This window comes from Eptesicus fuscus, chromosome 6 (assembly GCF_027574615.1).
Source record: "Eptesicus fuscus isolate TK198812 chromosome 6, DD_ASM_mEF_20220401, whole genome shotgun sequence".
Lineage (NCBI taxonomy): Eukaryota > Metazoa > Chordata > Mammalia > Chiroptera > Vespertilionidae > Eptesicus > Eptesicus fuscus.
In genome coordinates, this window is record NC_072478.1 from 25,558,390 (window position 1) to 25,584,803 (window position 26,414).

General features: G+C 42.3%; 1 protein-coding gene across 1 annotated transcript in view; it reads right to left on the bottom strand.

Annotated features, from left to right (window-relative positions):
- Positions 1-1,262: 1,262 nt before the first annotated feature.
- The window catches only part of LOC103303160 (putative adhesion G protein-coupled receptor E4P), a 62,457-nt gene continuing 37,305 nt past the window's right edge, over positions 1,263-26,414 (bottom strand). The window contains exons 12-18 of the mRNA XM_054718353.1: positions 24,334-24,528; positions 22,371-22,606; positions 20,277-20,343; positions 19,598-19,689; positions 18,256-18,436; positions 5,286-5,381; positions 1,263-1,373 (exon numbers count right to left, since the gene is read on the bottom strand). Coding sequence (XP_054574328.1) covers positions 1,263-1,373; positions 5,286-5,381; positions 18,256-18,436; positions 19,598-19,689; positions 20,277-20,343; positions 22,371-22,606; positions 24,334-24,528 — 978 coding nt within the window. The remainder of the gene's footprint in view (positions 1,374-5,285; positions 5,382-18,255; positions 18,437-19,597; positions 19,690-20,276; positions 20,344-22,370; positions 22,607-24,333; positions 24,529-26,414) is intronic.

The window sequence follows — 26,414 nt, forward strand, 5'->3', positions numbered from 1 at the left end:
AAATGGTTCATTTTATGCAAGTTTTATTTATGTAAATTTGAAATTGCATGATATTAAAAAACAAAAACATATGAGCGCTGCCCCATGTGGCTCAGTTGGTTGAGTGCTGTCCCATGCACTAAAAGGTCACCAGTTGGTCTCCCTCTCCCCCCCACCCCCCACCCCAGGGCACATGCCCTGGTTTCAGGCTCAATCCCCAGTAGAGGGCATGCAGGAGGCAGCCGATGGATGTTTCAATGTTTCTCTCTCTCTCCTCCCTCTCCCTTCCTCTCTCTCAAATCAATAAAAACATATTTTTTAAAAAACACCAGGAGAGTCTCCCGAAATTTCAACTTTTCAAGGGGAGTCATAGAATTTCAAAGCCAGCCAGTGGAGTGAATTATACCCTCTGGTTATATCGCTGCCACGTGAAGGAAACATTGAACTAGTTGAGCAGAAAAGGGACACAGTCCTTTGTCCACAACCTAAAAATCACACATGAAAGTTCTTCAAATGAATTATGATGACTCTTGGCTGTTTTAACATTTACTGTTATAATTTAAAATTGTTTTTAAAATGTGGGGTAAGAGCATCATTCATACACTTATTGATTCTAGTGCTGAAAAATACACCTAAAATCCGGTAACTTTGGAAAACAAATTAGAAAGGGCAAAAAATAAATAAATAAGGCCGAACCACCACTGAGAGACATCATGCTGGTTTAGCAGCCCTTACACTAGAACAGGCTCAAGACGACACTAAGAAAACAACCAGATGGGTTCAAAACTGTTATCAGGAGAAGTCCCAGTGACCTGACCACAAGCTCCTTCGGGTGACAATGCAGCACAAAGAGGGGGTGGGGAGGTGTTTTGCATTCCAAGAATGCAACCCCCTTTTTATATTCATATGGGAATTACTTATTGAATTATGCAGATGTTTGAGCAATGTATGATCCTTAGAAGCATGAAATGCAACAGAGAAGCAAGAGGATTGTGAGCTGAACCCAGGTGCTGGCCAATTAGTCTCGGGCAAGGTGGCAACAGCTGGAAGAGGGAAATCCACTCATTTCCCTCGTCATTAAAAAGGATCCCTTGAGCACTTAATTGCACGTAACATGGAATTCTGGGTTCCAGTCTAAGAATGTTCCCATGTTCCCCTTTCTGTCTGTGGCAATAAAAGCCAAAACAGGGGCAGGCAACACGACTCGTTTTCACAGGGAAGATACCGATGACGGTGCCTGTCCAATCCATATGTGACCACAGCGGGTGCCGTCCATGAGCAGCTCAGTGTTCTGTTCTTTGCCAAAAAACAGTGACAGGATGAGTCCGGGGCTGTGATTGGACAGACACAGGGTCTCTTCTGTGGATGAATTCTGATGACTTCCCTGACTCCTCCTACTTGGGGGAAGATAATATGGAAAAAAGGCTGAAGAGACATTCACACCTCAGAAATTCACTACAAAGTCTAGCATGCAGGGGCTGACAAGCTAGAATTGCTAAGGTCCAAAGATGAATAAAGAGATCCTACCATCTGACTCTACAGCTCCACACCGTGCCCCCACCACCATCATAGATGGCCTTTTTATTTATTTCATCTTTTACAAACAGGTACAGTGCTTACTGTATGCCAGGCAGCGTTCTAAGCACTTAATACATAGGACCTCATTTCATTCTCATGAGATAGATACTACTACTCCCATTTTATGGATGAGGAAACTGAGGCACATTCATTAAGAGGCTTGTGCAAGGTCACAGAGCCTGGAAGTGGTACAGTTGGGGGTTTGAACCCAGGCGCTTTGGCGTCATTTAAACGCAACAGTGATGAATCCCTTAAATGCTACAGATGCGTAATGAAGACTTTAAAGTTCAATGTGTGCTTTTTAGAATGCAAAGTGTTGTTCAAAGATAAGGAATTATAGCCCTGGCCGGTGGTTCAGGTCAGAACATATATCTAGGTTTGGGGTTTGATCCCCGGTCAGGGTGAGTATAAAAGGCAACTGATCAATGTTTCTCTCTGACATTGATGTCTGTGTATGTGTGTGTGTGTGTGTGTGTGTGTGTGTGTGTGTGTGTCTAAAAATCAATAAAAACATATCCTTTAGTGAGGATTAAAAAAAGATAAGGGGCCCTGGCCAGTGTTGCTTGCTGGGTAGAGCATCAGCCTGTACACCAAATCTATGCTATGGATTCCACCAGGTGAGATGGTTTTGGTGTCCAAATGTGTGTTGGGACACTTCATTTACACAGCTGAGATAGACATGTCCTTTAACCATTGGTGATTTCGGACAAAAGGACTGTGAAAACAGGGTAATGTTAGGATGCAGTCAGTAGCCACATAGCAGAACTATCCTTGAGGTGAAACTGTGTGTTCTAGGAACAGCTGTTCCCTAAAGTTGTTCATCAGAAGTAACAAAAATTCTGATAGCAACCAAGGAAAGTTGTCAACATTTGGAGGGAAACAGACCTGTGTTAGAATCCCTCTAACTGGCTGAGTAGCTTTAAGCAAACCATTTGAGCTTTCCGTGTTTCTTTCCTCATCCTTAATCAGGAAATGTAGACACAACAAATTAAATTGATGGACCAGGCATTGCTCCAGGCAAAAGGAAAACAATAGTAGCCCAAACCATGAAACTTACAGAGAGTAGAGACTGGCTAAAACCAAACACTTTGATGTCTTTAAAATAAATAACATATAATGAGATACAGGTATGCAAAGAATTTATAATTTTAGAGTGACATAGTAAGGGTCAGACTTGACCACTTAGGTAGCCACCTCCCTGTGTGTGGGTGTGACAGATATAACTTACCCCATATTTTTCCTGTACTCCACCCATAGGAATGTCATAGTAATAGTGATAATGATAGGAAATAAGTAAAGAGTGCTACAATGTTATAGCAATAGAAAATAATTAAAGAGTGTTATAGGAAATGTAGAAAAATTAATTTTATGTGAAATATTAAAGAGCACAGGGAATGACCACTCTGGCCAAGCCCTAGCCGCACCATGTAGATAAGACCATAGCTGAATTCTACCCTTGGGAATGACATATGTAAACCTGACAGACACCTTCTGAGTGACACTGTAACTGATAACCAGCTTGTACTCTGATTAACACTTGTGTGATAACATATGTTACTGATGGCCACCTGAACTGCCGTGGGTCAGAACAGGCTTACAAACAACGAGTCTCCGGCTTCAGACATCAATCATCTTTTTGATCCACGCTCCATGCTGCCTTGCTCCATGTCAGACAGCAGAAGAACGGCTGAACCTCCGATTGTGAGACTTTGGTCGCCCTCCTCCCTCTGACTTGACCCAACCAGACGGCCAGCCACCCAAAGATGGATCCGCCACTGCCTGCAGAGGATGCCACTCTTACCCGGGGACCCCGTTAAGTCTGAGCCCGTGGCACCAGGAACCTTGTGAATAATAAAGTGTGCTGTGTGATTTTCAACTGCATATTTTTGTGTGGCATAATTCCTCCAGCAGTCTTAACTATCCTAATATATAAAAACCCAGGGTCTGTAACGACCGAAGGCTCAACCAAACACCAGAAGTCAGTCCTGCAGTCAGTGCTGGGTTGCTGTGACGACCCAGCACTGACTGCCACCACTGCGGGCACAGCGACCCAGCACTGACTGCCGAGGGGGCTGCGGATCAGGCCTGGAGAGAGAAGCAGGGTCTGATCCGCAGCCTCTGTGGCAGCTGTTGATCAGCCCTTGCCTCTCTCTTTCTCTCCGGGCCTGGCCAGCAGCCACATCTCTCTTTCTCTGCGGGCCTCCACGGGGGCTGCTGATCAGCCCCGCCTCTCTGATCAGGCCCAGAGATAGGCCCGGAGACACTGACTGGCTTAGAAACCGACCAATCAGAACCAAATCTGGGTGAACTGCAAGAAGCCAATGGCTGCCTAGGAGGTGGAGCTTTTGACACTGACTGGCATAGAAACCAACCAATCAGAACCAAATCTGGGTGTACTGCAAGGAGCCAATGGCTGCCTAGGAGGCGGAGCTTCTAGCGCTAACTGGCATAGAAACTGACCAATCAGAACCTAATCTGGGTGAACTGCAAAGGCAGAACCTAAGGTGGGGGCTGAGGAGGGGTTTTAAGGGCAATAGCTATTTGGTGTAAGGTAAAAGAAAGCGGTTCAATTTTTTTAATGACTGGTTTGACAGTATAGTGCATATGGCTGGCTATCAGTCCAGAGATATGGATTATGTATTTTTGTCTGCCAAGAGCATCTCCTCCTGCTGAAAATGGCTTTCCCTCCACCCCCCATTTAAGCAATCGTAGCCTATATAATCTATCTATACTAATAAAAGGGTAATATGCTAATTAGACTGGGTTGACCGGCCATCTTCTGGATGTCCGACTTCCTTCCAGACAAAGCCATGGTGGTGGGGGCTGAGGCAGAGGCAGTTAGCAGTGATCAGGCCAGCAGGGGAGGGCAATTAGGGGTGATCAGGCAGGCAGAGGCAGTTAGGGGCGAGATCAGGTCAGCAGGAGAGGGCCATTGGGGGTGAGATCAGACCAGCATGGGAGGGCAGTTGGGGGCAACCAGGCTGGCAGGGGAGGGCTGTTGGGGGTGAGATCAGGCCGGCAGGAGAGGGCAGTTGGGGGCAAGATCAGGCCAACAAGGGAGGGAAGTTAGGGGCAATCAGACAGGCAGGCAGAGGCAGTTAGGGGCGATAAGGCAGGCAGAGGCAGTTAGGGGCAGGAAGGCAGGCAGAGGGGTTAGGGGCAATCAGGCAGGTAGGCAGAGGCAGTTAGAGGTGATCAGGCAGGCAGGCAGGTGAGCAGTTAGGAGCCAGCGGTCCCAGATTGCAAGAGGGATGTCCGACTGCCGGTTTAGGCCCGATCCCTGAGAGGGATGTCCGACTGAGGTTTAGGCCTGATCCCACAGTCAGACATCCCCCGAGTGGTCCCCGATTGGAGAGGGTGCAGGCTGGGCTGAGGGAACCGCCTTCCCCTCCCTCCCCCCCATGCACGAATTTTGTGTATCCAGCCACTACCCTTAGGAATGCTAAGTATTAATATAAAATCAGATAATAATGCCTACTGTTGGTCCTGCTTGCTTAGAGTAGTCTCTTTGCTAGCAACTACTTAATGTCCGAATACCTGCATGGTTAAGTTTATCTCAAGGGACACCTTGGATAACACCCCACATACTCTACTTGGACATTCAGCTTCATAATGCAGGAACCTAATGCAATTTCTCTTTTCTTTCAGATCAGAAACAAGGATGTTCATGGCAGCACAAGATGTGGGGTTCAGACAAGTGTACAGCATTGCAGAGAAGCTGGTCTTACCATTCTGGTGTGGGTAGTAGAGGCAGAGACCTCAGTGCTTTCGGTTTCAACTCCTTTCTGCAACCTACTAAACCATTTCTTGTATTCCATTCGCACCTGTAAGTTTGAGGAATATAGAGGATTGTGTTACATCCAGAGCTTGGTTCAGAAAAAAAAGAACCCTAAAATAGGAGACTAAAGACTAGGCACTGCTCTCTACAGCTCTTTCATTGGTTTTCTGTATAGTCTTGACCAAACTCATATTGATTTATTTTAAGTATATTTTTATTTATTTTTAGAGAGGAAGGGAGAGGGAGAGAGAGATAGAAACATCAATGATGAGAGAGATTCATTGATCAGCTGCCTCCACGCCCCCTACTGGGGATCAAGCCCGCAACCTGGGCATGTGCCCTGACTGGGAATGGAACTGTGATCTACTGATTCATAGGTCGACACTCAACCACTGAGTAACACCAGCCGGGCTGATTTTTAATTGAAATTTTACTTTCCTCAGTTGTAGAAAAGGTGTTTACTAAATGTCCAGCACCATAAGGACTCTATATGGTGATAATAATGAAAGTGATGATGGGGATGGTGATGGTGATAAAGGTAATGATGGTTGTGATGATGGTAATGATGATGATAATAAGGGTAATGATGAAAATAATGAAAGTAGTGATGATGATGGTGACTATGATGATGGTAGTGATAATGAAAGTGAATAGAACCATGTTAATGATGGTGATATGATGGTAATAATGATGATAGCAAAGATAATGATGGTGGTGATTATGGTGTAAATGATGATGATGGTGATGAAGATTAAATGGTGATTGTTAGGTCGAGGCAGGGGGGGACGTCCAGAGCTGAAGCATGCATCTGCAAGGTAAATGGTGACAGAGATAACTGGCGCCTTCCTAGACCCCTGACCCGAGGCAGAAATTCCACACCTCTCATGCCCTCCACCCTCTCCTCACTAAACAACTGTATAAAGGAAGTACCTAAGCCCCCTTTTGGCGCGAACTTTCCTCGCCCACCCTCAGACCAGCGAGTTTCGCCGGGGAGTGAAAGATTAAAACCTCCCCCCTTTTAATCGCCTGGACTCTGTGTCTTTCCTGCATCGCAAACCTTTCAGTGATGATGGTGACAATAATGATGATAGTAAAGGTAATGACGGTGGTTATTATAAGGATAGTAAAAGGTCTTTCCTTTTCTTTGCTGTGGCTTTCCACAACTTATAAGAAGCACCTGGTAATTAAACCCCAAGATTTTTTTTTATAGCAAAGGTGAAGATTTATTGAAGAATAAGTACAGATTCCCACATGGGGAGAGGGAAAGAGTCCCACAGAATGGACTCCCACGTAGGGAGGGGGAAAGGGTCCCACTGAGTTCCTTTCCCTATGGCTTATAAAGGCTGCAGTTCCTGGTGCCTTGATATCCCCTCGGATTGGTCACTATTCCCTTAGACTGGTTACTATAGTAACTGCTGGGCTCAAAGGTCAGACCTCACATGGGACATGTGAGGTTCTCCCCCACCCCCCTCCTTCCTTATTGTTTTCCTATTCCCTTTGGGCTTTCTTCTCTCCTTCTGGATGAAGGGCTTCCTTCCTGTTGGAGAGTGGGAATTTTTGAGCATTCCAGAGAGGCCGTGGACTATGCCCCAGATAGAGATGTCAGTACTGACACTAGGCCAGGCCTTGAGATATGGTCTCATGGCCCCTTCCCAGAACGTAAGCCTTCTTTCACAGAACACTGTCAGCTTTCTGAAGAACAGGATGACCCTGTGAATAACATGGTCGTCATTGGCATGATCCTGACTTTGCTTGGGAAAAACTGTTTTGTCTTGGGTTACTTGTTCTGTAAAAACCGGATGTGGTTAATGTGCTTAAAAGCAGTCCTACACAAAGGGTCGCTGCTGCTCTCTGGTCTCCCTGCGTGGAGAATGGCAGAGCAGTCGCCGGGTCGCCCGGCCACCCGGCTAATAAAGGCTCCCTAAATTTTAATTTGGTCTGGGCTCCAGTGGTCATTCACTCGCATCACTTCCCTTTATTTTGTAAATATAGACCTTTTGCTGTTCCCAGCTCCCTCATTCTATGGAAATGTACCTGTTGCAGCTTTCCAGCTTCCCTATTCTATGGAAATATACCTTCCGCTGCTCTGCAGCCCTGTGCTTCCTCCATGGTCCCCTTAATTTCCAAAATTTCTAAAATTTCCTAAACCTGCCCCAGTTAGGGATTTGGGGAGGCAGTATGGCTTGAGAAATTTACTGTACCAGGGTTACAGGGAGGGGCTATACGTAGGAGTATCTTGTGGTGTTTCTGGGCCCCAGTAAGGACAGAGAAGGTCTCCTCCAGGCACCAGCCTAGGATTCAGGCGACACTTAGGAAAAGACAGAATAAGAATGGAAACCCTAAGATTGTTGGCTCCTCTGATTCAAACAGTTCCTCTGTTCAAACTGTGGAACAAGATAAGCTCCTCTAAAGACTATATTCTTGCATCTCCCTCCTCCCTGCCGTTTTCACAACCCAGGGATAATCCGCACCAAGGAACCTCTCGTTAGTAGAAAGTTCCCTTCCTTCCTCCCCTTCAAACAAGCTTCTTTTGAACTCTTCATAACTTTTGTTCTACACATGTTTTACATTGGGAATTATTTTCCTGGGAAAAATACTGATAGGACATCTGCTGGACTGTGTTCTGGAAAGCAAACAAACTAACTTTTCAAGACAACCCCCCTGGTATCTGCTCAACTTCAACACAAACCTCCTCCCTTCCTTGTTGCTTAGCAACAAACAGCCACTGCTTAAAAGAGCAGACCACCCTTTCTTCCCTGGCTGGTATTGACTAGCAATACTTGACCCTTTTCTCTCTTGGAGAGTAAAATAAATATCCTCTCTGCATCTCTTCTTTCAGTTGTAAATTCTTTCACAGCCCGAGTCACCAGCCAAACTCTAACAGTGATGGTGATGATGATGATGAAGGGCACCATGTATTGGAAACTAGTTGTATTTAATGCACTTACATGTGGGAGACCGTGAGAGGCAATCAGGTAAACAATCCAGTAACCTTGTTTTCCCCGCTTTGCTGGGGCCCTTTGCTTCCAAGAGTTGCAATAGGTTCTCAATAACAGGAAACAAGGATAGGGAAATTGACGGGGAGAGAAGTTTAAAGTGTATTTAGGATTCTGCTAAGGCGGAAAAAACATCCTGCCCGGGCTCTGACCTTTATGTTTGCACAAGCTGTTTTTGCCTATAAAAGGGGCTGAGAAATAAACTCGGCGCGGCAGTCTTGAACTGTCCGCCCTCCCGGCAACTACTGTGTCTGTGTTTTTTAATCCTCACCCCCCTTTTCAGGTACCGTTCAACTACAGTGCCGGCAGGCTCCGGCACTTACATACAAGACATCATTTAACCCCTACATAAATCTGTGAACGAAAGAAGCCACCTGCTAACCTGACAAGCTCAGGGGAGGCCTGTGTGGCAGTCTTGAAAACTCAGAGACCTAAAATAACCACAAAAGATGGTCTGAAAATTAAATATTTAACTACAAACAGGTTATAGTGGGCAGTCATTCCTAAGCTGATATCTTCCCTGACAAAGATCAACTTAGATCTTCTTTCCTGAGCCCATTTGCCTTTTTGCCTCTAAGATAACACATCTGTGAGATGTCTGGGTAACTTGTAACTTCCTTTTTACCCCAGACCCCTCAGGGCACAACAAATGGCACCGGGACATTCCCTCATTGTTATTGTTATCAAGTTAATTGTCAACTGTTAATTACGTTAAAGTATCCTGTATCCATCTCTGTAAGAGAAGCACATGTCCATCATTTCGCTTTTCACCCTATCCCAGAGGTTTCCCGGCTTTGCTTTGTCCCACCTCCCTAATCTATCACCAATGGATTTCATGTAACTCACCTACGTCCCTTTCCTTTGATTTCAATGTATAAAAATAGATGTAACCCTGCATTCTCCGGAGCATTATCTCAATTCATTGAGGTTCTGCTTCCCGGCATATGTCGACAGTTTGGCTCAAATAAACTCACTAAAATTCTTTACAGGTTTCAATGTTTTTTTTTTTCGTTAACAAATCCAATCAGTAAATGACTTCTTGTCCCCACTCCCCATTAAAGATGAAGAAGTTGAGACTCTTGGAGGTATATTAACTTGCATAAGGTCTCACAACCAGCACTCAGAATCTTGTCATTCTTACTCCAGAGCCCTGATACTAAGCCACCCAAAGTGACTCCACAAATTGTCTTCCTTTAACCTGTGAACGGAAGGAGCCACATGCTAACCTGACAAGCTCAGGGGAGGCCTATGTGGCAGTCTTGCAAACTCAGAGACCTGAAATAACCACAAAGGATGGTTTGAAAATTAAATATTTAACTACAAACAGGTTATAGTGGGCAGTCATGTCCTAGGCCGATATCTTCCCTGACAAAGGTCAACTTAGATCTTTACTGAGCCCATTTGCCTTTTTTGCCTCTAAGATAACATATCTGTGAGATGTCTGTGAGATGTCTGGGTAACTTGTAACTTCCTTTTTACCCCGGACCCCTCAGGGCACAACAAATGGCACCGGGACATTCCTTCATTGTTATTGTTATCAAGTTAATTGTCAACTGTTAATTACGTTAAAGTATCCTGTATCTATCTCTGTAAGAGAAGCACATGTCCATCATTTCACTTTTCACCCAATCCCAGAGGTTTCCCACCGTTTGACTTTATCCCACCTCCTTAATCCGTCACCAATGAATTTCATGTAGCTCACCTATGTCCCTCCTCTGATGGCAATGTATAAATACAGATGGAACCCACCATTTCTTCGGAGCATTATCTCAATTCATTGAGATTCTGCTTCCCGGCATATGTCGACATTTTGGCTCAAATAAACTCACTAAAATTCTTTACAGGTTTCAATGGTTTTTTCGTTAACATTTTTGGCGTAGTCATGGCAGGATTCCAAAGAAAACTCACCCGGGATCATCCTTTGGACTTGGACTTGGAGCTAGGATCCAGCAAAGGGCCCGTTGAGCCCACCGGTTCTCCGCCCATTGGGTGAACGTGGGTGAGTGATCTCTCGGATCCAGGACCGTCCCTTGTTGGTAGAGGGTCTCTGACTTTATTTGAGCTGTGTTTTAAAATCCTCGAGGTAGAACCAGGGTTGACAAAACCCCAGGTTAAGGGTTGGCAGAACCCAGGCTTAGGCTTTCTCTGGAGGAAAAATGGGTGGCTGGTTTTGATTTTGGCTTTTCAATTGGAATTGCTGAGAGTCTGAGCAAAAATAACCTTCGCCGTATAAATGAGCTGAACTCATTCAGCTCTGAAGATAAAGGGGCAACACTTTTTTATTTTTAAAGAATAGTCTGATTCTGAGGTGTTCTTAGGTGACTAAGAATTTTGTGGAAGTGTCAGAAATGCAGGAGCCCCGTCTGGAAGTTCCGACTGTAATTAACTAAATGGCTTTTCTAGGGGGCCACCATAAAGGCTTGGTCTGCCCGGGCCCCCCCAAAAAAACTTTTTTGTGGTTTTAGACAGCCGGGAGAGAAACTGAGGCCACATTTGACCTACTACATAACATATCTAAAGTTTGCTCAGACTACAGATATCCAAAAATAAAAAATTTAACATGGGAAATTGTGCCTCCAAGGCTAGAAGCTCCCAAGACCCCAGCCCTCATTTAATACTCCTGATAAGAAGCCTTTACTTGCAAGTACTTACCAGAAATGAGAAAATTTAACTAGAACATATTAACTGAGGAATGGCCAGAAAGAAAAAAATGCAGTTTGTTTGGGGTACCTATGTTAATATTTTGCATGCAGGAATTAAAAAAAAAAAAAAAAAATGCCGGCTCTGAAATTAAAGTGAATGAGTATATGGGAAGCGTATCTTGATTTGGAAACTAGAAGCTTCTAAGAAAAAAAATTTTTTTCTTCCTATCGATGGAAATTAATAAAAAAGATTTTCAGGGACTGTCTCAGAACTATTCTGAAGTTAACAAATGTCTACAGCCATTTTTGAATAGTCCTTTGGGAGTGGACTGAAATTCTAGAGAGGGGCAGTTCCCGAACCGGGGACAAAGACACTGCTTTGGTAATTTTAATGCTAGACATTCTCTGGTGTAAATTCTTAGTGTGTTTTCTGCGCACCTAATAACAGTGTTGATGTTTTTGTGTCGCTTTGTTGTTGTTTAATTTGTTGAAAGAAAAGGCAAGTCCCACTTCGGGGAAGCCTAGTTGTGTGTGGTGGGGTTGAAAGTGTGAGAGAGATTGCAAGAACGTCCCAGCAGCTGCCAAGAATTCTTAATCTTGGGGGCTCTTCTTGCTCTCCCTCTCAGGGTTCAGCTTCCAAAAACAGCTAGTGAGATTTCTGTCTGTTTGTCTGAAATATAATTGTGGCTATCTCTTAGGGATTTCGGTTTGCTCTTTCCTTTGTTGTGAGAATAAACAAATCATCTTTTCTGTCTAAGAATAGTTTAGACAGCCTCCATTTTGGACTGTGACTTGGCAGCCGCCATGTTGGCCGCATGGCTTGATGCTTCCCTTGAAAGAGCAAGGGCCAACCCCTCCCTTTGAATTAGCCAATCAGGAAAGACTGTGTGCCTGAGCTCCAATCAAGAGCAAGGACAGGTCACGTGCGTTGTTAAGGCACTCTGCTTCAGAAAGAAACTTGCAGAGATTCTCAGAGCCAAGTTCAAACAGGAAACTTTAGGAGGGTAGCATGTGTCCAGTCAGGGACACCGGCAAGCCAAGAGTCATGATTCCCTGTGGGGGCGTCTGCCAGTGATACTCTGGGAATTTGCGTTTCACATATTGGGAGTTTATGTGTTATTTTCAATGCTCAATACACTGCTTGCAATAAGCCTTGTGCCTCATTTTAAAATCTTGCATATTATTCTTTATATGTTAAAGTTATAATTGAATCTAAAGGTATACAAATTTTATATTATTCTCTATGTCATTTTACAGGGATTATTACTTACCAAGAAATTGTTGTCTTGGAATGTTATATTTTATAGAAAAGCAAGGTTTTTATCAAATCTATAACCATGCTACTTTTAAATTTTTGTCATTTGTGGACTGCTTTATTCTGATGCATTTGTAGGTATATATGTCTAGAAAAATCCATGAAAAGGACTCGGATTTACTCTTAACTTGCAGGCTTCTAAGCAGGTCATATTTTGAACTGGATGAAGATTTATAGAACTTCAAGGAATAAATAAACAAAAACAACTATGGGACTAAATGAATTGAGGATAATTATTCTTATGATTCTATTTAAAATATTGTTGACACTTAAATCTTTTGTTTCCTGAATATAGGGAAAAGTAAAGAGCAGACATTCTGCATTGTAGGAACTAACAAATTGGTAACAGATTCATTTCACAGTGCGCTCCCGGGAGACGAAGGGTTCAAAGATCATGGCTTACAACCAGGAGATTTGCTGTCTTGGAAAAGACACCAAATAAAAGACTCTCCAACCTCATTGGAGGGGACCTTACCAGGTATTACTAACTAACCCATGTGCAACTAAACTTAAAGGAGGTAGCTCATGGATTCACATTTCTCATTTAAAAAAGGCATTTGACTATGAATGGACGTCTACTCCCATCTCTGACCCCATCTCCGTCTGCAGCGGAGATCAAAGACTTTTCAAGGATAAGGAACAGCTGGGACCTTTCGAGGACGAGAAGTCGCCGACCACGGAGGCAGACAGCTATCCCAAGATGACATCAACAAGGCCTGTATGATCACAAACTGATACTGCTTGAACCTTGTTTTATATCAACTGATGGTTATTGATTGAATGTATATAAAATGATTTTCATATTATTATTATCCTTATGGTTCCCTAGTGGAAACAATATCTGCCTCCCCAGACCTCTTCCTTTATTAGATATGAAAATTTAACCTAAATGCCTGCTAATCTTTCCCACCTAGTATACAATGATGTTCTGATTATCAGGTATGATCGTGAAATTAATGCTTGTTAGCCACACATTGGTCTTCTCCTACTATCAATATAAGCTTTGGTGGTTGTTGTTGTTTTCTGGCTCTATCCATTATAAAGGACCCACCTTAGGCAAATACCTCCAAGAACACCTCCCTGATAATTCCACTGGTAGAATTGTATATGGATGTAATCTGGATGAATATTGTATGGCTATAGAGATGGGTGATGAATAACTAAGAAAAACACCCTGATATAATGGCCAAAAGCTTGCAGCAGCCTGTGCTATCTGTCATAGCATATCATGTCCTCAGACTCACCAGCCATGCTCTTATGGCTGGATGTCTGTGAAATAAGAAAGAAATCAATGGGTCCCCATTTCAGAAATTATTGACATCATTTGGTGGGTAGATATGTTTATAATTACCCCACCGTCCTTGTGTCCTGGATGTTTGAGGAGCCCTATAAATACTCAAACTCTAGCCCATTTGGGAGTCTCCTTCACTCATTTAACTATGGCATGGGAAACTCAACATTTTTGGCTCCACTCAGTATACCCTAACTGCTCCCAAGTCATAGCTACCCAATGGCAACAATATTTCTGGTGGATCCAACAACATTGGTCTCCCTAAAAGAAGCAAAAGGGGAATACTTGGAGGAGTAGGGGCTGGCCTTGGTATCCTGGGACAAGCTGAACTTGCAGCTAATGAAGAACATCATTCATTAGAAAAGGATTCTTATCTCAAATAGGTCATCTAGAGGGAATGCTGTTTCAGGAAGAAGGAAAAACAGGGGGAAGCAGCAGGGAAAGACAATAAAGCCTTAGTTTCATGGATAGAACAGACTCTAAAAACTTATGCACAAACCCAATAATGGGAACGTGCCTGTGCCCTAACTCAACAGGGCCTATTGTCTATGTTAATGCAAGGAATCTGAAGTGGCTCTGCAACAATGGCCAACTATAATGGTTGCAGAAGCCCAGGCCAGACACTTATGGGACTCATATGGTTCCCCAGGAATTTGGAAAATTTTAAATGGGAAATGTTATCTACGATATTGTGTTTTTAAAAGCCCAGGTGTGAGTTAAATCCTAAGCTTAAAATTCCCAGTAGTTCAACTGGCTGGCGTAAGGACTATCCTCTATAATACTAGAATACTTCCAATGGGAAGTTTATGGGCCATATTTAAAAATAATAAACAATGTGAACCCATCTCACTGTCAGTGAAAATTGGAAAGGTGAATGGTTATGCCCTCAATCCATAGGGAATACTGAATTCACCCAGTCCTGGCCTATTGTATCTACCCCCATGAATAACAACATATGGTATATGGGAAAGGGGCGTTTTGCTGGGAAGGGTTAAAAAACTCTTCTGTTATAATAACTGATTTTTACTGTAATAACACCACGTTTACTTTAAATAATACTGGAATATGGTGTAATACTGAAATTATAGGCAAAATAACTTTGCCTGAGGTTCATAAAACCTATGATAATATTGATACTGAAAAACCAATGTATTGGGAAATTGAACTCCTCCCCATGAGGCCATTTTTATGGGAACTAATTGGCCAGAAGAAAATTAGAGCTTCTAGATAATGAAATAGTGGAGTCTTAATTCATTTGGCCAAACATATCATAAGGTACGAATGACAGTGGATGAAGGAGGAAAACATATAATTAGCTTAATAAAAATTATGATAATACATGTAAAGGGTTTTTCAGTTGGCTGTGATGCTTGTTCCCCTTAGACTTTTCCTTGTCTAGTATTAGACATTTTCTGTTCCTAATCAGTGTTATTGGTTTACTATTGTTACTTTTGTTCATGATATGTAAATGTTATATTAGATGCAGAAAAGCAGAATGTAAGACAAACAGCAAAAAGACTCGGATCATGGTGGCTCAAAATTAGAAATGATCCAGAATACTTTTTAACAAGGACATATAGGATCTGACTGCCTCCCATTTACCTGCCTTTTTAAAATATATATGTAATTCGACCTTAAATGCCATCTAAGGTTATGGTCTTGCCCCATCCCCAGTGGTCCACCTGTTCAGCGAGACATGCTGACACTGAGACATCCTAGGAATGAGCCTTCCTAGCACCGTGGGACTCCATTATCCAACCAAAAGGTTGGTCATCAATGCATCCTTTGGATTGATTTATGACCAAAAGGGGAATGTGTGAACGGAAGGAGCCACATGCTAACCTGACAAGCTCAGGGGAGGCCTATGTGGCAGTCTTGCAAACTCAGAGACCTGAAATAACCACAAAGGATGGTTTGAAAATTAAATATTTAACTACAAACAGGTTATAGTGGGCAGTCATGTCCTAGGCCGATATCTTCCCTGACAAAGGTCAACTTAGATCTTTACTGAGCCCATTTGCCTTTTTTGCCTCTAAGATAACATATCTGTGAGATGTCTGTGAGATGTCTGGGTAACTTGTAACTTCCTTTTTACCCCGGACCCCTCAGGGCACAACAAATGGCACCGGGACATTCCTTCATTGTTATTGTTATCAAGTTAATTGTCAACTGTTAATTACGTTAAAGTATCCTGTATCTATCTCTGTAAGAGAAGCACATGTCCATCATTTCACTTTTCACCCAATCCCAGAGGTTTCCCACCGTTTGACTTTATCCCACCTCCTTAATCCGTCACCAATGAATTTCATGTAGCTCACCTATGTCCCTCCTCTGATGGCAATGTATAAATACAGATGGAACCCACCATTTCTTCGGAGCATTATCTCAATTCATTGAGATTCTGCTTCCCGGCATATGTCGACATTTTGGCTCAAATAAACTCACTAAAATTCTTTACAGGTTTCAATGGTTTTTTCGTTAACAAACCTCCTCAACAGGGTATAAAAAAAGACATCTGAATATTTAATACTCAACATTAATTTACCAAAACACTTTAATTGTATTTTACTTCTTTTGTGTGTAAAGAGTACCAAGTGAAGCAGGAATTTGGGGGGAACATAGGTAGGCTTAGGGATTTTTTAGAATTGGGGTCCAGAGAAAAGCTCAGGTCTGCAGACTGGGAGAAGGTTCATTTCCATAACACAAGGAAGCTAGGTGCAGTTACATTTCCGTAAGACAAGGAGGCAGCAACAGGTATATTTACGTAAGACAATGGAACTGGAAGTAGCCAAGAAAGGTCTATATTTACAAAATAAAGAGAATAAAGCCCAAAGGGAATAGGAAAACAATAAGGAAGGAGGGGAGGGGGGGGACCTCACCTGTCCCATGTGATGTTCAACCTTTGAGCCCAGGAGTTACTATAGTAACCAGTCTAACGGAATAGTGACCAATCAGAGAGGATATCAAGGCACCAAGAACTGCAGCCTTTATAAGCCATTGGGAAAGGAACCCAGTGGGACCCTTTCCTACCTTCCTGCTTGGGAGTTCATTTTGTGGGACTCTTTCCCTCTCCTCCCGTGGGAATCTGTACTTGTTCTTCAATAAATTTCCACCTTTGCTATACCACTTTCTGTCTGTGGATTCATTCTTCGATTCCGGCGGACAAAGAATCCGGGTTCCAGTCCAAAAATTCGGTATCACAAGCATTAAGAAGGCACTAACAGCCCAACCGGAGTGGCTCAGTGGTTGAATGTTGACCTATGAACCAGGAGGTCAAGGTTTGATTTCCCAGTCAGGGCTTGATCCCTAGTGTGAGGTATGCAAGAAGCAACTGATCAATGACTTTTCTCTTACCATTGATGTTTCTATCTCTCTCTCTGAAATCAATAAAAGGCTCTAACAGACAAAAGAGAAATTAACGAGCCATTAAAATGTCTCTTTGTCACTTGCATCTTAATTGCTGGTAGTTCCACTCACTACAAATGAAATAAAAAGCCAGGAAAACCATTCCCAATCTTCTATAAAGAGTAAAATGACAATAATGCCCTTCACTGAGAACTTGGTATATGCCAAGGTCATTACTAGGAGATTTATATTGAATTATCTCATTTAATTATCAACCCTATGAGGTAGGTACTGCCACATTTTCTGATGAGAAAATCACAGCTCAGAGAAGGAAGCAGCTTGCCCAAGGTCACACGGCAACCCACTCATTGGAAAAACTGGGATTAAACTAAAATCTCTCTGAGTTTATCATAGATTTTGCCAAATATTACAGTGCTCTCCATGCAGTACACTTCACTACAGGAGAATTATTCATCCTCTCTCTTGTGCATTCAGGTTTGGCCATGTGACTTGCTTTGGCCAATGAAAGAGAGTTAAGCTTTCCCTTTGCCATGAGAACACATAGGGGCTGCCCCCTCAGCATACATCCTCAAATGAAGATAATGTAGTTCATGTAGCTATGTAACATAAGCAAGAAATAAATATTATTGTTCTCAGTCACTGAAATTAGGGGAGGGAGGCTATTAGTTACTGTAGCATAATCTACCTTATCCTGACTGGTAACATGCTCTGCTATGAACTGGTTTGTGTCCTTCACCCCCAAAATTCATATGATAAAGCTCTTACCCAACAATGAGGGCCAGTGGCCATCATTGTCTTGATAGGTGACCACTGATGGTTATTTGGAGCTGTGGCCTTTATGGAAGTAATTAAGGTTAAATCAGGTCATAAGGGTAGAGCCCTGATCCAATAGATTTAGTATCCTTATAAAAAGAAGCATGAAAGCTCTCTCGCAATCTCTCACCCATGTGAGGACACAGCAAGAAGGTGGTCATTTGCAAGCCAACTGGGGGCTCTCACCAGAACCTGACATTAGTAGCACGCTGATCTCAGAATTCCAGCCTCCAGAATGCTGAGGAGATAAATTTCTGTTGTCTAAGCCACAGGGCCTCTGTTTTTTATGGCTGCCTGAGCAGATGACTGCATGTTCTTAAGAGATATGCTCAAATGATCAATGTTAAGAAGCTAAATGAAACCCAGAGCACATGGCAAACCCAAGCAGCACCTAAATCTTCTTCTCAGAATCAAGGCAACCCCAAAATATAAAAGGTCAGAAGAGGACAAGAAATGAACAGTTTAATAAAGCTCGGAGACAAAGGAATTAACTTTACCTGGCGATTAAGGAGACAGTGTACCACAAAAAGCAAAACCCCCTGCAGGACATTGATGATGGTAAACATGTAGGCAATGACTGATCCGATTGTCTTCCCAACTTCATCAACCATAAAAAAACCAAGGCCCCAAGAACAGCCCAGGGTAAACAGTTGAGCAATGGCTTTAAATGTCATGACTCTGAAAAGGAAAAAGAGTAATAATTACTACCACTTATCAGGGACTCACTGCTTGTTGGGCACTGTGCACAGTGCTTTGGGTGCATCACCTTCTTTAAACTTCCTAACAACCTCGGGTGGTTAAGCAGCTTTCACAAAGGCACGTAGCATAAGGATGAGGCAGAACCCATGTTTCCAATTATTGCCCCTGAGAATAACACTTTCTCCCACTCTTGGAATGATTTTCCTGCTAAGTCTCTTACCTGGACTTATTGGAAGATTTGTGGAAAGTGCATTCTAGAAATTTCTATTGCAAAAAGTGGATGATGAAGATATCAAGACTTTAGAACATAACACAGTGTTGGATTTCTTCAAACAAAAATTGTGTCTAGAATGAGTTGTTGATGGCCATGGGCTAGGAAAGCTGAGGTGTGTGTGTGTGTGTGTGTGTGTGTGTGTGTGTGTGTGTGTGTGTGTAGAGAGAGAGAGAGAGAGCTAGAGAAACACCAAGAAGGCTGACATTCCGGCCCTCCAGGATCAAAGAAACTGAGGCTGAGATGTTAGGTTAATTTCATACTTACATGGGATCGATGGCAGGATCTGAAGTTGGACAGAAATGCCTTTGAGTTTTGTCCACATGGCTCACCAATGCAAGGTTTGTACCCGCTCTTGGGTACGCTGAACAGTTTGTTCCTCTTATCAGTGGGGACATTAGTAGTGCTCACCAGAGAGGCTGGCGTCATGAGCATTCAATGAACTAACCTTGGTAAACGCCCAACACCTATCAGGATCCTAGTTAATATTAACTGTTGTCATCAGTATTTTTAATAATTCAGGTTAGCACCAATAGGACTTGAGTTTTTACAACCAAGGAGAATGGAATCCCAAAGTGGGTGAACTTTCAGGATGAAAAAGATAATGTTGATAGTCTTAGCATTAATTTTATATGAAGAGTGAGCTACACAAATGAGGCGCCCAATGAATATTTCTTGAATAAAGAGATGAGGGAGTACATGAAATCACCTAAAAATTGTAGTTTTTACTTCTTCTATAAGTTGTCCCTGATGTATTCTTTATCTAGTGCCAGGAAATTTTATATCACATGTTTGTACCGGTTTTTCTCTCCCAGGCAGAATTGTCCTGTAGGAAAATCTGGAAACCACTGATTCTGGTAACTTCTTACCTGGTGTCCTGAATGGTGGAAACTTCTTTATTGAGGGAGGAAAGTTTGCTTCTCAAAATCCACAGAATTTGGAAGTAGAACACCAAGTTTATCTGTGGAAACAACATGGAAAATTTACTTGAAATTTCCTTTTGAGGCCATGTCATGCAACCCAACTTGAGATGAACCTAAGACTCTTTTCCCAAAAGATACAGGCTTCGTAAGGATGGTGTAGACACATGCTCTGGTGTAAACAGCACACAGTATATAACCTGTAGCCCTTGATGCTTGATTATGGTGATTATATAACTTATCATTCAAAACAGGACACTCTGAAAGTGAAAATGTGCTATGAATATCTATACCAGGATAATGGATGTAAATGAAAGTTCCTAACCAACAGAAATACGTGTTACTCTATGCAGAGGAGACACTTGCTAAATATTTGTTGAATAAACGAATGTAGAATTTTTAGAAGAATGCCTGGTAGAGGTTTATATTATATCAAAGCAACCAGTGAGCTAGGCAGAAGCCAGGGAAAGACACATACAGACAGCATTTCCAGTAAGAGAGGGTTGATCACATTAGGTTATATTTCCTTATCTTTATCTCATTTCCCCTTGAACAAATAACAAACACTCCCTATGCTTGGCCAACCCAGGGCAGGCACACCAATACATAACCATCAGTGGTCACCTACCAAGACAATGATGGCCACTGGCCCCATGAAGCTCCAGATGAAACCTTCGTCAATCTTGAGCCAGCAGCTGTTGAGAGAAAGATAAGGATAAGGATTCCCCGCTTATTTCTCAGACGAGAAGGTATTTAATTCAGGCTCCTCTCACAAGATCTGAGCAGTGCCAGAAGCTGTTTAGTTCAGATCTGGGTTTTAGATGGAATCAGACCTGAGTCTCCATCTGATACAGGCTACATGTTCTGAGTCTCAGTTTTCCCAGGTATAAAGAGGTGCTAACAGAAGTATTTTAAAACTTTAAATGATTACTGTGGCTATCTACCAAGCCTTCAAGTCAGGTTGGGTCAGTTCTGTGACTTTATTCTTCTCCTTCAACATTGTGTTAACTATCCCAGGCCTCACTACATATATATTAGGACAAGTTTGTCAAATTTCCAAAAAATAATTTTCATGGATTTTGATTGTGAATGCATTGTGAACCTATAGATCAAGTTGGGAAGAACTAACTTCTTCTTGAAGATAGGCAGTCTTACCACCCATGAACATGGACTACCTCTCCATTTATTTGAGCCTTCTCTGATTTCTTTCATCGTTTTCCTCCTATAGAACTTGTAGGAAATATGAAATAAGGTCATGTGTACACAGTTTTTGGATACAGTTCCTGGCAGAGTTAAGGCTCAGTAAAGGCAGGTATCCTAATAACAGTGAGTACTATAATAATAAATACTATAATAAGAAAGAGAGTAAAAATACTTTTTTTCATTTCAAGAGTGTTATATAATGAGAATCATATGGAATGTAACCTTTGGTGGTGATTACATCTCTATACATGTGATAAAATTGTACAGAACTAAACACACAAAGGAGTACAAGTAAAACTTGAGAAGTATGAATATGATCGGTGGATTGCTTCAGTGTCAATGTTCTAGGTGCGACCAGGAAGCTTTTGGAAGTGTGGATATGCTTGTTACCTTGATTGTGGTGATGGTGTCACAGTGTATGCATATGTCCAAACTCATAAACATATATTCATTAAATATGTATAATTTTCTGTATATCAATTGCATCTCAATAAAGCTGTAAAACAGTAATAAAAATAATAATGTAAATGTAGTTATTAAAACTACCATAAGACTCTGTATTTTGTCATGGCTTATGTTAGCAATGGTAGTATAACTTATTCTGAAAGGGAACCTGGCAGTACAAAACTGGCAAAGATTTCAAGCAATCGCCAACACTCATTGGTCAGAAAAGCTCCCACTCTTAGTTCTATTCCAATGGTTGCAAAACTATGACCCATGGGCCAAATTCAGTCTACCCCTTGTTTTTATAAATAAAGTTTTATTCAAGCACAGCCATACACAGTCATTTACATATTGTCTATGACTTGGCTGCTTTCATACTACAAGGGCAATGCTGAGTCACTGCCACAGAGACCACATGGCCTGCAAAGATAAAAAACAGTTACCATCTGGCCCTTTATAGAAAATTTGCCAACTCCCTTCTACTCTTACCATCTCCAGAACCATTCTGGCAGAACATAGGGATCAAGTTGGAGATAAGATATTCTCTGACTTCAAGACAGACAGCTTCCTACTTGTGTTTTGTTTTGTTTTGTTTTGTTTTGTTTTGTTTTAGCACATGCATACCTACTTCCTATCCTAAGCCCCATTGCCAAAATACTAACTTCTTCAACAAACTTTGCAAGGCTTTGCAAACTTCTTTAGTGAGGCAGCAAAACATGGCTGTTAAAAATACTGCTTTGGGAATTCTGACTTACTTTCTTTTAGATATGACCTTGAGAACGTTTATTAGATGCACTAAGGCCCAGATGTCCTGCGCATGACATGACAAACAATGCCAGCCTCATGGGAGGAATAGATGAGAGTCTGCAGATAGAGAGCACTATCTCTGACACAGCACAGGACTTTGAGATTTGTTGTTATTGTTATTCTTTACATTCTGTTCTTTCAGAATCCTACAGAACATAAAACCCACGGATTTTTAATGTGGGGTCATCGGTTTGCTCTCTTGCCCCTGAATTTCATGAAGTTGTATTTTGGCTACCACTTCCACCATAAACGCTATCATCATGCTTACTGAGTGTATGTTCCATAATTTTTGTGTCCTGCTATTGCAGACACAGCCACAATCAGAGCTGGAATCCCATAGCCTGCAGGGTACATGAACCTCTTCTTGAATCTGCCTGCGCTGGTGTAGTTGGCCACCTTGAGGTTCCTGACAGTGAGGAAGAGATGCAGTCCTTCAAGGAGCATCCAGGTAAAGGAGGCCAAGTAGAGGTAATGCAATACCCCTGCGATGATGGAACACAGCACCTGGAAGGGAGAGAAGAGTTAGGAATGTGGTGCCGATGTAGTCTGTACCTGATTATATCCTCAGCACTTATCGGTTTCCTGGCTGGCTGGAATTTTAATTCCAGCACCTGTGACTCTTTGCCTGGGGCAACACATTTTCTGGAGGTTTTCCCTGGCCATTGAAGTCTGCTTGTCCCATGCGTGAGGCAGGCCAGAAACACCAAGGAATGAATGCCACCAGAGCAGCCCTCAAACCCCTGACAAATGAGTATTGGTATAGAAATGCTCCATCGCTCTTGCCCCTTGGGAGGCTGTGATGGTTAATTTTATGTGTCAGCTTGACTGAGCTAAGAGATGTCCAGATAGCTGATGAAACATTTCTGGGTGTGTTTGTGAGGGTGTTTCTGGAAGATTAGCATTTGAATCAGTAGATAAGCAATAAAGATTGCCCTCACCAATAAAGCATCATCCAAGCCATGAAGAGCCTGAATTAGAACAAAAAGGTCCAGGAAAAAGAGAATCCACTCTCTCTTCTTGAGCTGAGATGTCCATCTTCTCTACCCCTTGGACATCGGCAGTCATGGTTCCAATGAAATGTTATTTACAAAAACAGATTGTGGGCCAGAATTGTGCGCTGTAGTTGGCCAACTTCTGCCCATTTTGAAATGAAGAAACTGAGGCCCAGGAAGTTGAAATTTCTCCCAAGAGCACAAAACTAATAAAAAACAAAAATGTATTTGAAACCCATACTGTCTGCAGAGGCCATACTTACTCTTAACCATAGCATTTTACTGCCTTTTGTGGAGGTGGGGGAGTGGGGAATGGTGCTTTCATAACCTTGTGAAGGCGAGATCATAGTCTTTAGGGTTGAAAGGATCCTTGGAGAACATCTGCTACTAATTCTTCCTGGATGTGATGATATGATCGTGATCATGACAAAAATAAAAGCTAGCGTTGTTCTCTGGTTGATTAATTCAGACTCTGCGTTCTATCTTGCTAGAGCCCTAGGCTGATGCCCTTGTTTTAGAGGGGGAGATTAAAAAGGGGAAGTCACTTTAATAAGATCGTATAGTGAGTAGGATGAAGAGTTGAGATACAACTGCTGATTGTGTGGTAAAGACACTGTCCACCAAAAATGCAAGCCTCCCTCCACCCCTCAATTCCAGAAAATATATTTGTCTCTAAGAAATTACTTCCCAGCCAGAGATTATATTTCCCAGAATGCCTTGCCATTGGGTGTGACCATGGAATGTGAGAGGAAGTGATGTGTACCACTTCCTGAGGTGGCCCATATAAACCTCCCTCGTGGGACTCCACCATGCTCTTTGCTCTTTTCTCTTTTCAGTTGGCTAAAATGGAAAGGACCTCAGGATGACCTTGAAACCACGTATGAGTTAGAAGAGTCTCCATCAGCCTGAAGTTAGAGGACAGACACCTTTCAAACATGTTTGCTCACCCTCTACAGATACATACAGGTAAAGTAAACTACTCTTGTGATAAGCCACCGCTTTTTGGAGTTCAGTTGTTACAGCAGCTATTGTAAACCGGTCTAATACCATCAGTCTGACTCTCAATCACCTTGCTCAATGCCCATCAGAAAGTATGGGTCTTACCAAAATTACACAGGAAGAGAACTAAAATCGGGACTCTTGCGTTTTCCCCAGGTGATTATTGCCTCTCTTCCAGTCTTTCCTCAAGACAAGATGATAGATTTGATTATTACAAGGAAATTTGATTAAATTACCTACCTCAGGCTCAGTTTTATCAATCCCAGTGAGGAAGAGGAGGTGGGCCAGGAAGAGGCAGATGCAGAGCTGCAGGTGGAGGGTGGTGCTGATGTTCTGGATGGGTCGGCACAAGAGGAAGGTGAGGGCTGCCAGGAGGAGACACAGCAGAGACAGGCTCAGTCCCACGTAGGTGATCACAGTCAGAATGGGATCCGCCTAGGAGCCACCAAAGGAGGGACCTGTTATAGTTTCCACCTCTGTAGTCATATTCCTGATAGAGAGTCAGATGGGCTTCCTAGCTCAGGCCTTCAGATGAATGAGTGAACCTCTTTGAGACTTGCTGTTCTCATCTTCAAAACAGGGGCATATATAAGAACAGAGAGGCATCAATGTGAGAGAGACACATCAATTGATTGCCTCCTGCAATACCCCCACTGGGACCGGGACCAGGGATTGAACCTGTAACCCAGGTACATGCCCTTGACTGGGAATCAAATCCATGAACATTCGGTGTGGAAGCTAATGCTATAACCAGTGAGCACACCAGCCAGGGCTGGTTAGACTTTTTTAAACTTAAAAGTGATCCTCCCCCACGATGATTCTAGTATCCACCTGGAACCATACATAGTTATTACAATATTACTGACTATATTCCCTATGCTATACTTTAACTATTAAAGTATAGTTAACTATTTCGTAACTGCCGATTTATAGTAATCCCTTCACCCAACCCTCAATCTCCCTCCCATCTGGCATCTCTCAGTCTGTTCTCTGTATCTATGAATCTGTTTCTGTTTTGTTTGGTCATTAATTTTGTTCTTTAGATTTTACATATAAATGAAATCAAATGGTATTTGTCTTTCTCTATCTAACTTATTTCACTTAGCATAATACCCTCTAGGTCCATCCTTGTCACAAATGGTAAAATTTCATTCTATTTTATGGCCGAATAATATTCCATCTCTATTATAAAAAGCAAGTGGCCCTAACGCCATCATGCTGTAATGACCAAATGGTGGGTGGGCGGGGCTGTGCGCACGGGTGGGTGGGGCCACTTGATTTCACGCACTGGGCTTCTAGTTGTATATATGTACCACATCTCCTTTATATAGTCATCTATTGATGGGCTCTTAGGTTGCATCCATATTTTGGCTATTGTAAATAATGTTGTAATGAATATAAGGATGCATAGATCTCTTTCAAGTAGTGTTTTGAGTATATTTTGAAACAACCCAGAGGCAGAATTGCTGAATTATAAAGTAGTTCTATTTTTAATTTTTTGAGGAACCTTCATACTATTTTCCTAATGGCTGCACCAATTTGCATTCCCACCAATAATGCATAAGGGTTCCCTTTTTTCCATATCCTTGCCCATGCTTATTATTTGTTAATTTCTTGATGATGGCCATTCTCACAGGCATGAGGTGATATCTCATTGTGATTTTTAATTTGCATTTCTCTGATGATTAGTGATGTTGAGCATCTTTTCATATGTCTATTGGCTATCTGTATGATTTCTGTGGAAAATTATCTATTAAATATTTCACACCAATTCCATCTCGCTGAAAATTTTCTGTTGGGAAATCAGCTGACATTCTTAGGGGACCTTCTTGTAGATAAGTAACTGCTTTTCTCTTGTTTCTTTTAAGATTATCTTTGTCTTCAACTTTTGCCATTTTAATTTTGACATGTCTTGATGTGGACTGCTTTGACTTCATCTTGTTTAGGACTCTCTGCTCTTCCTGGACTTGTATGTCTTCAAATAGACCTTCAATCCCTTGCTCTCTTTTTTCTCCTTCTGGTACCCTTATGATGCAAATCTTGCTAAACTGATGTCATCCCAGTGTAGTCCCTTAAACTATACTCATACTTTTAATTATTTTTTTTTCTTTTTGCTGTTCCAACTGGGTGTTTTCTGCTGCCTTGTCTTCCAAATTGCTGATTCAACCCTAAGCTTCATCTAATATGCTGTTGATCCCTAACCAATTTGGCTCAGTGGATAGAGCATCAGCCTGCAGGCTGAAGAGTCCCAGATTTGATTCCAGTCAAGGGCATGTATCTTGGTTGTGGGCACATCCCCAGTAGTGGGTGTGCAGGAGGCA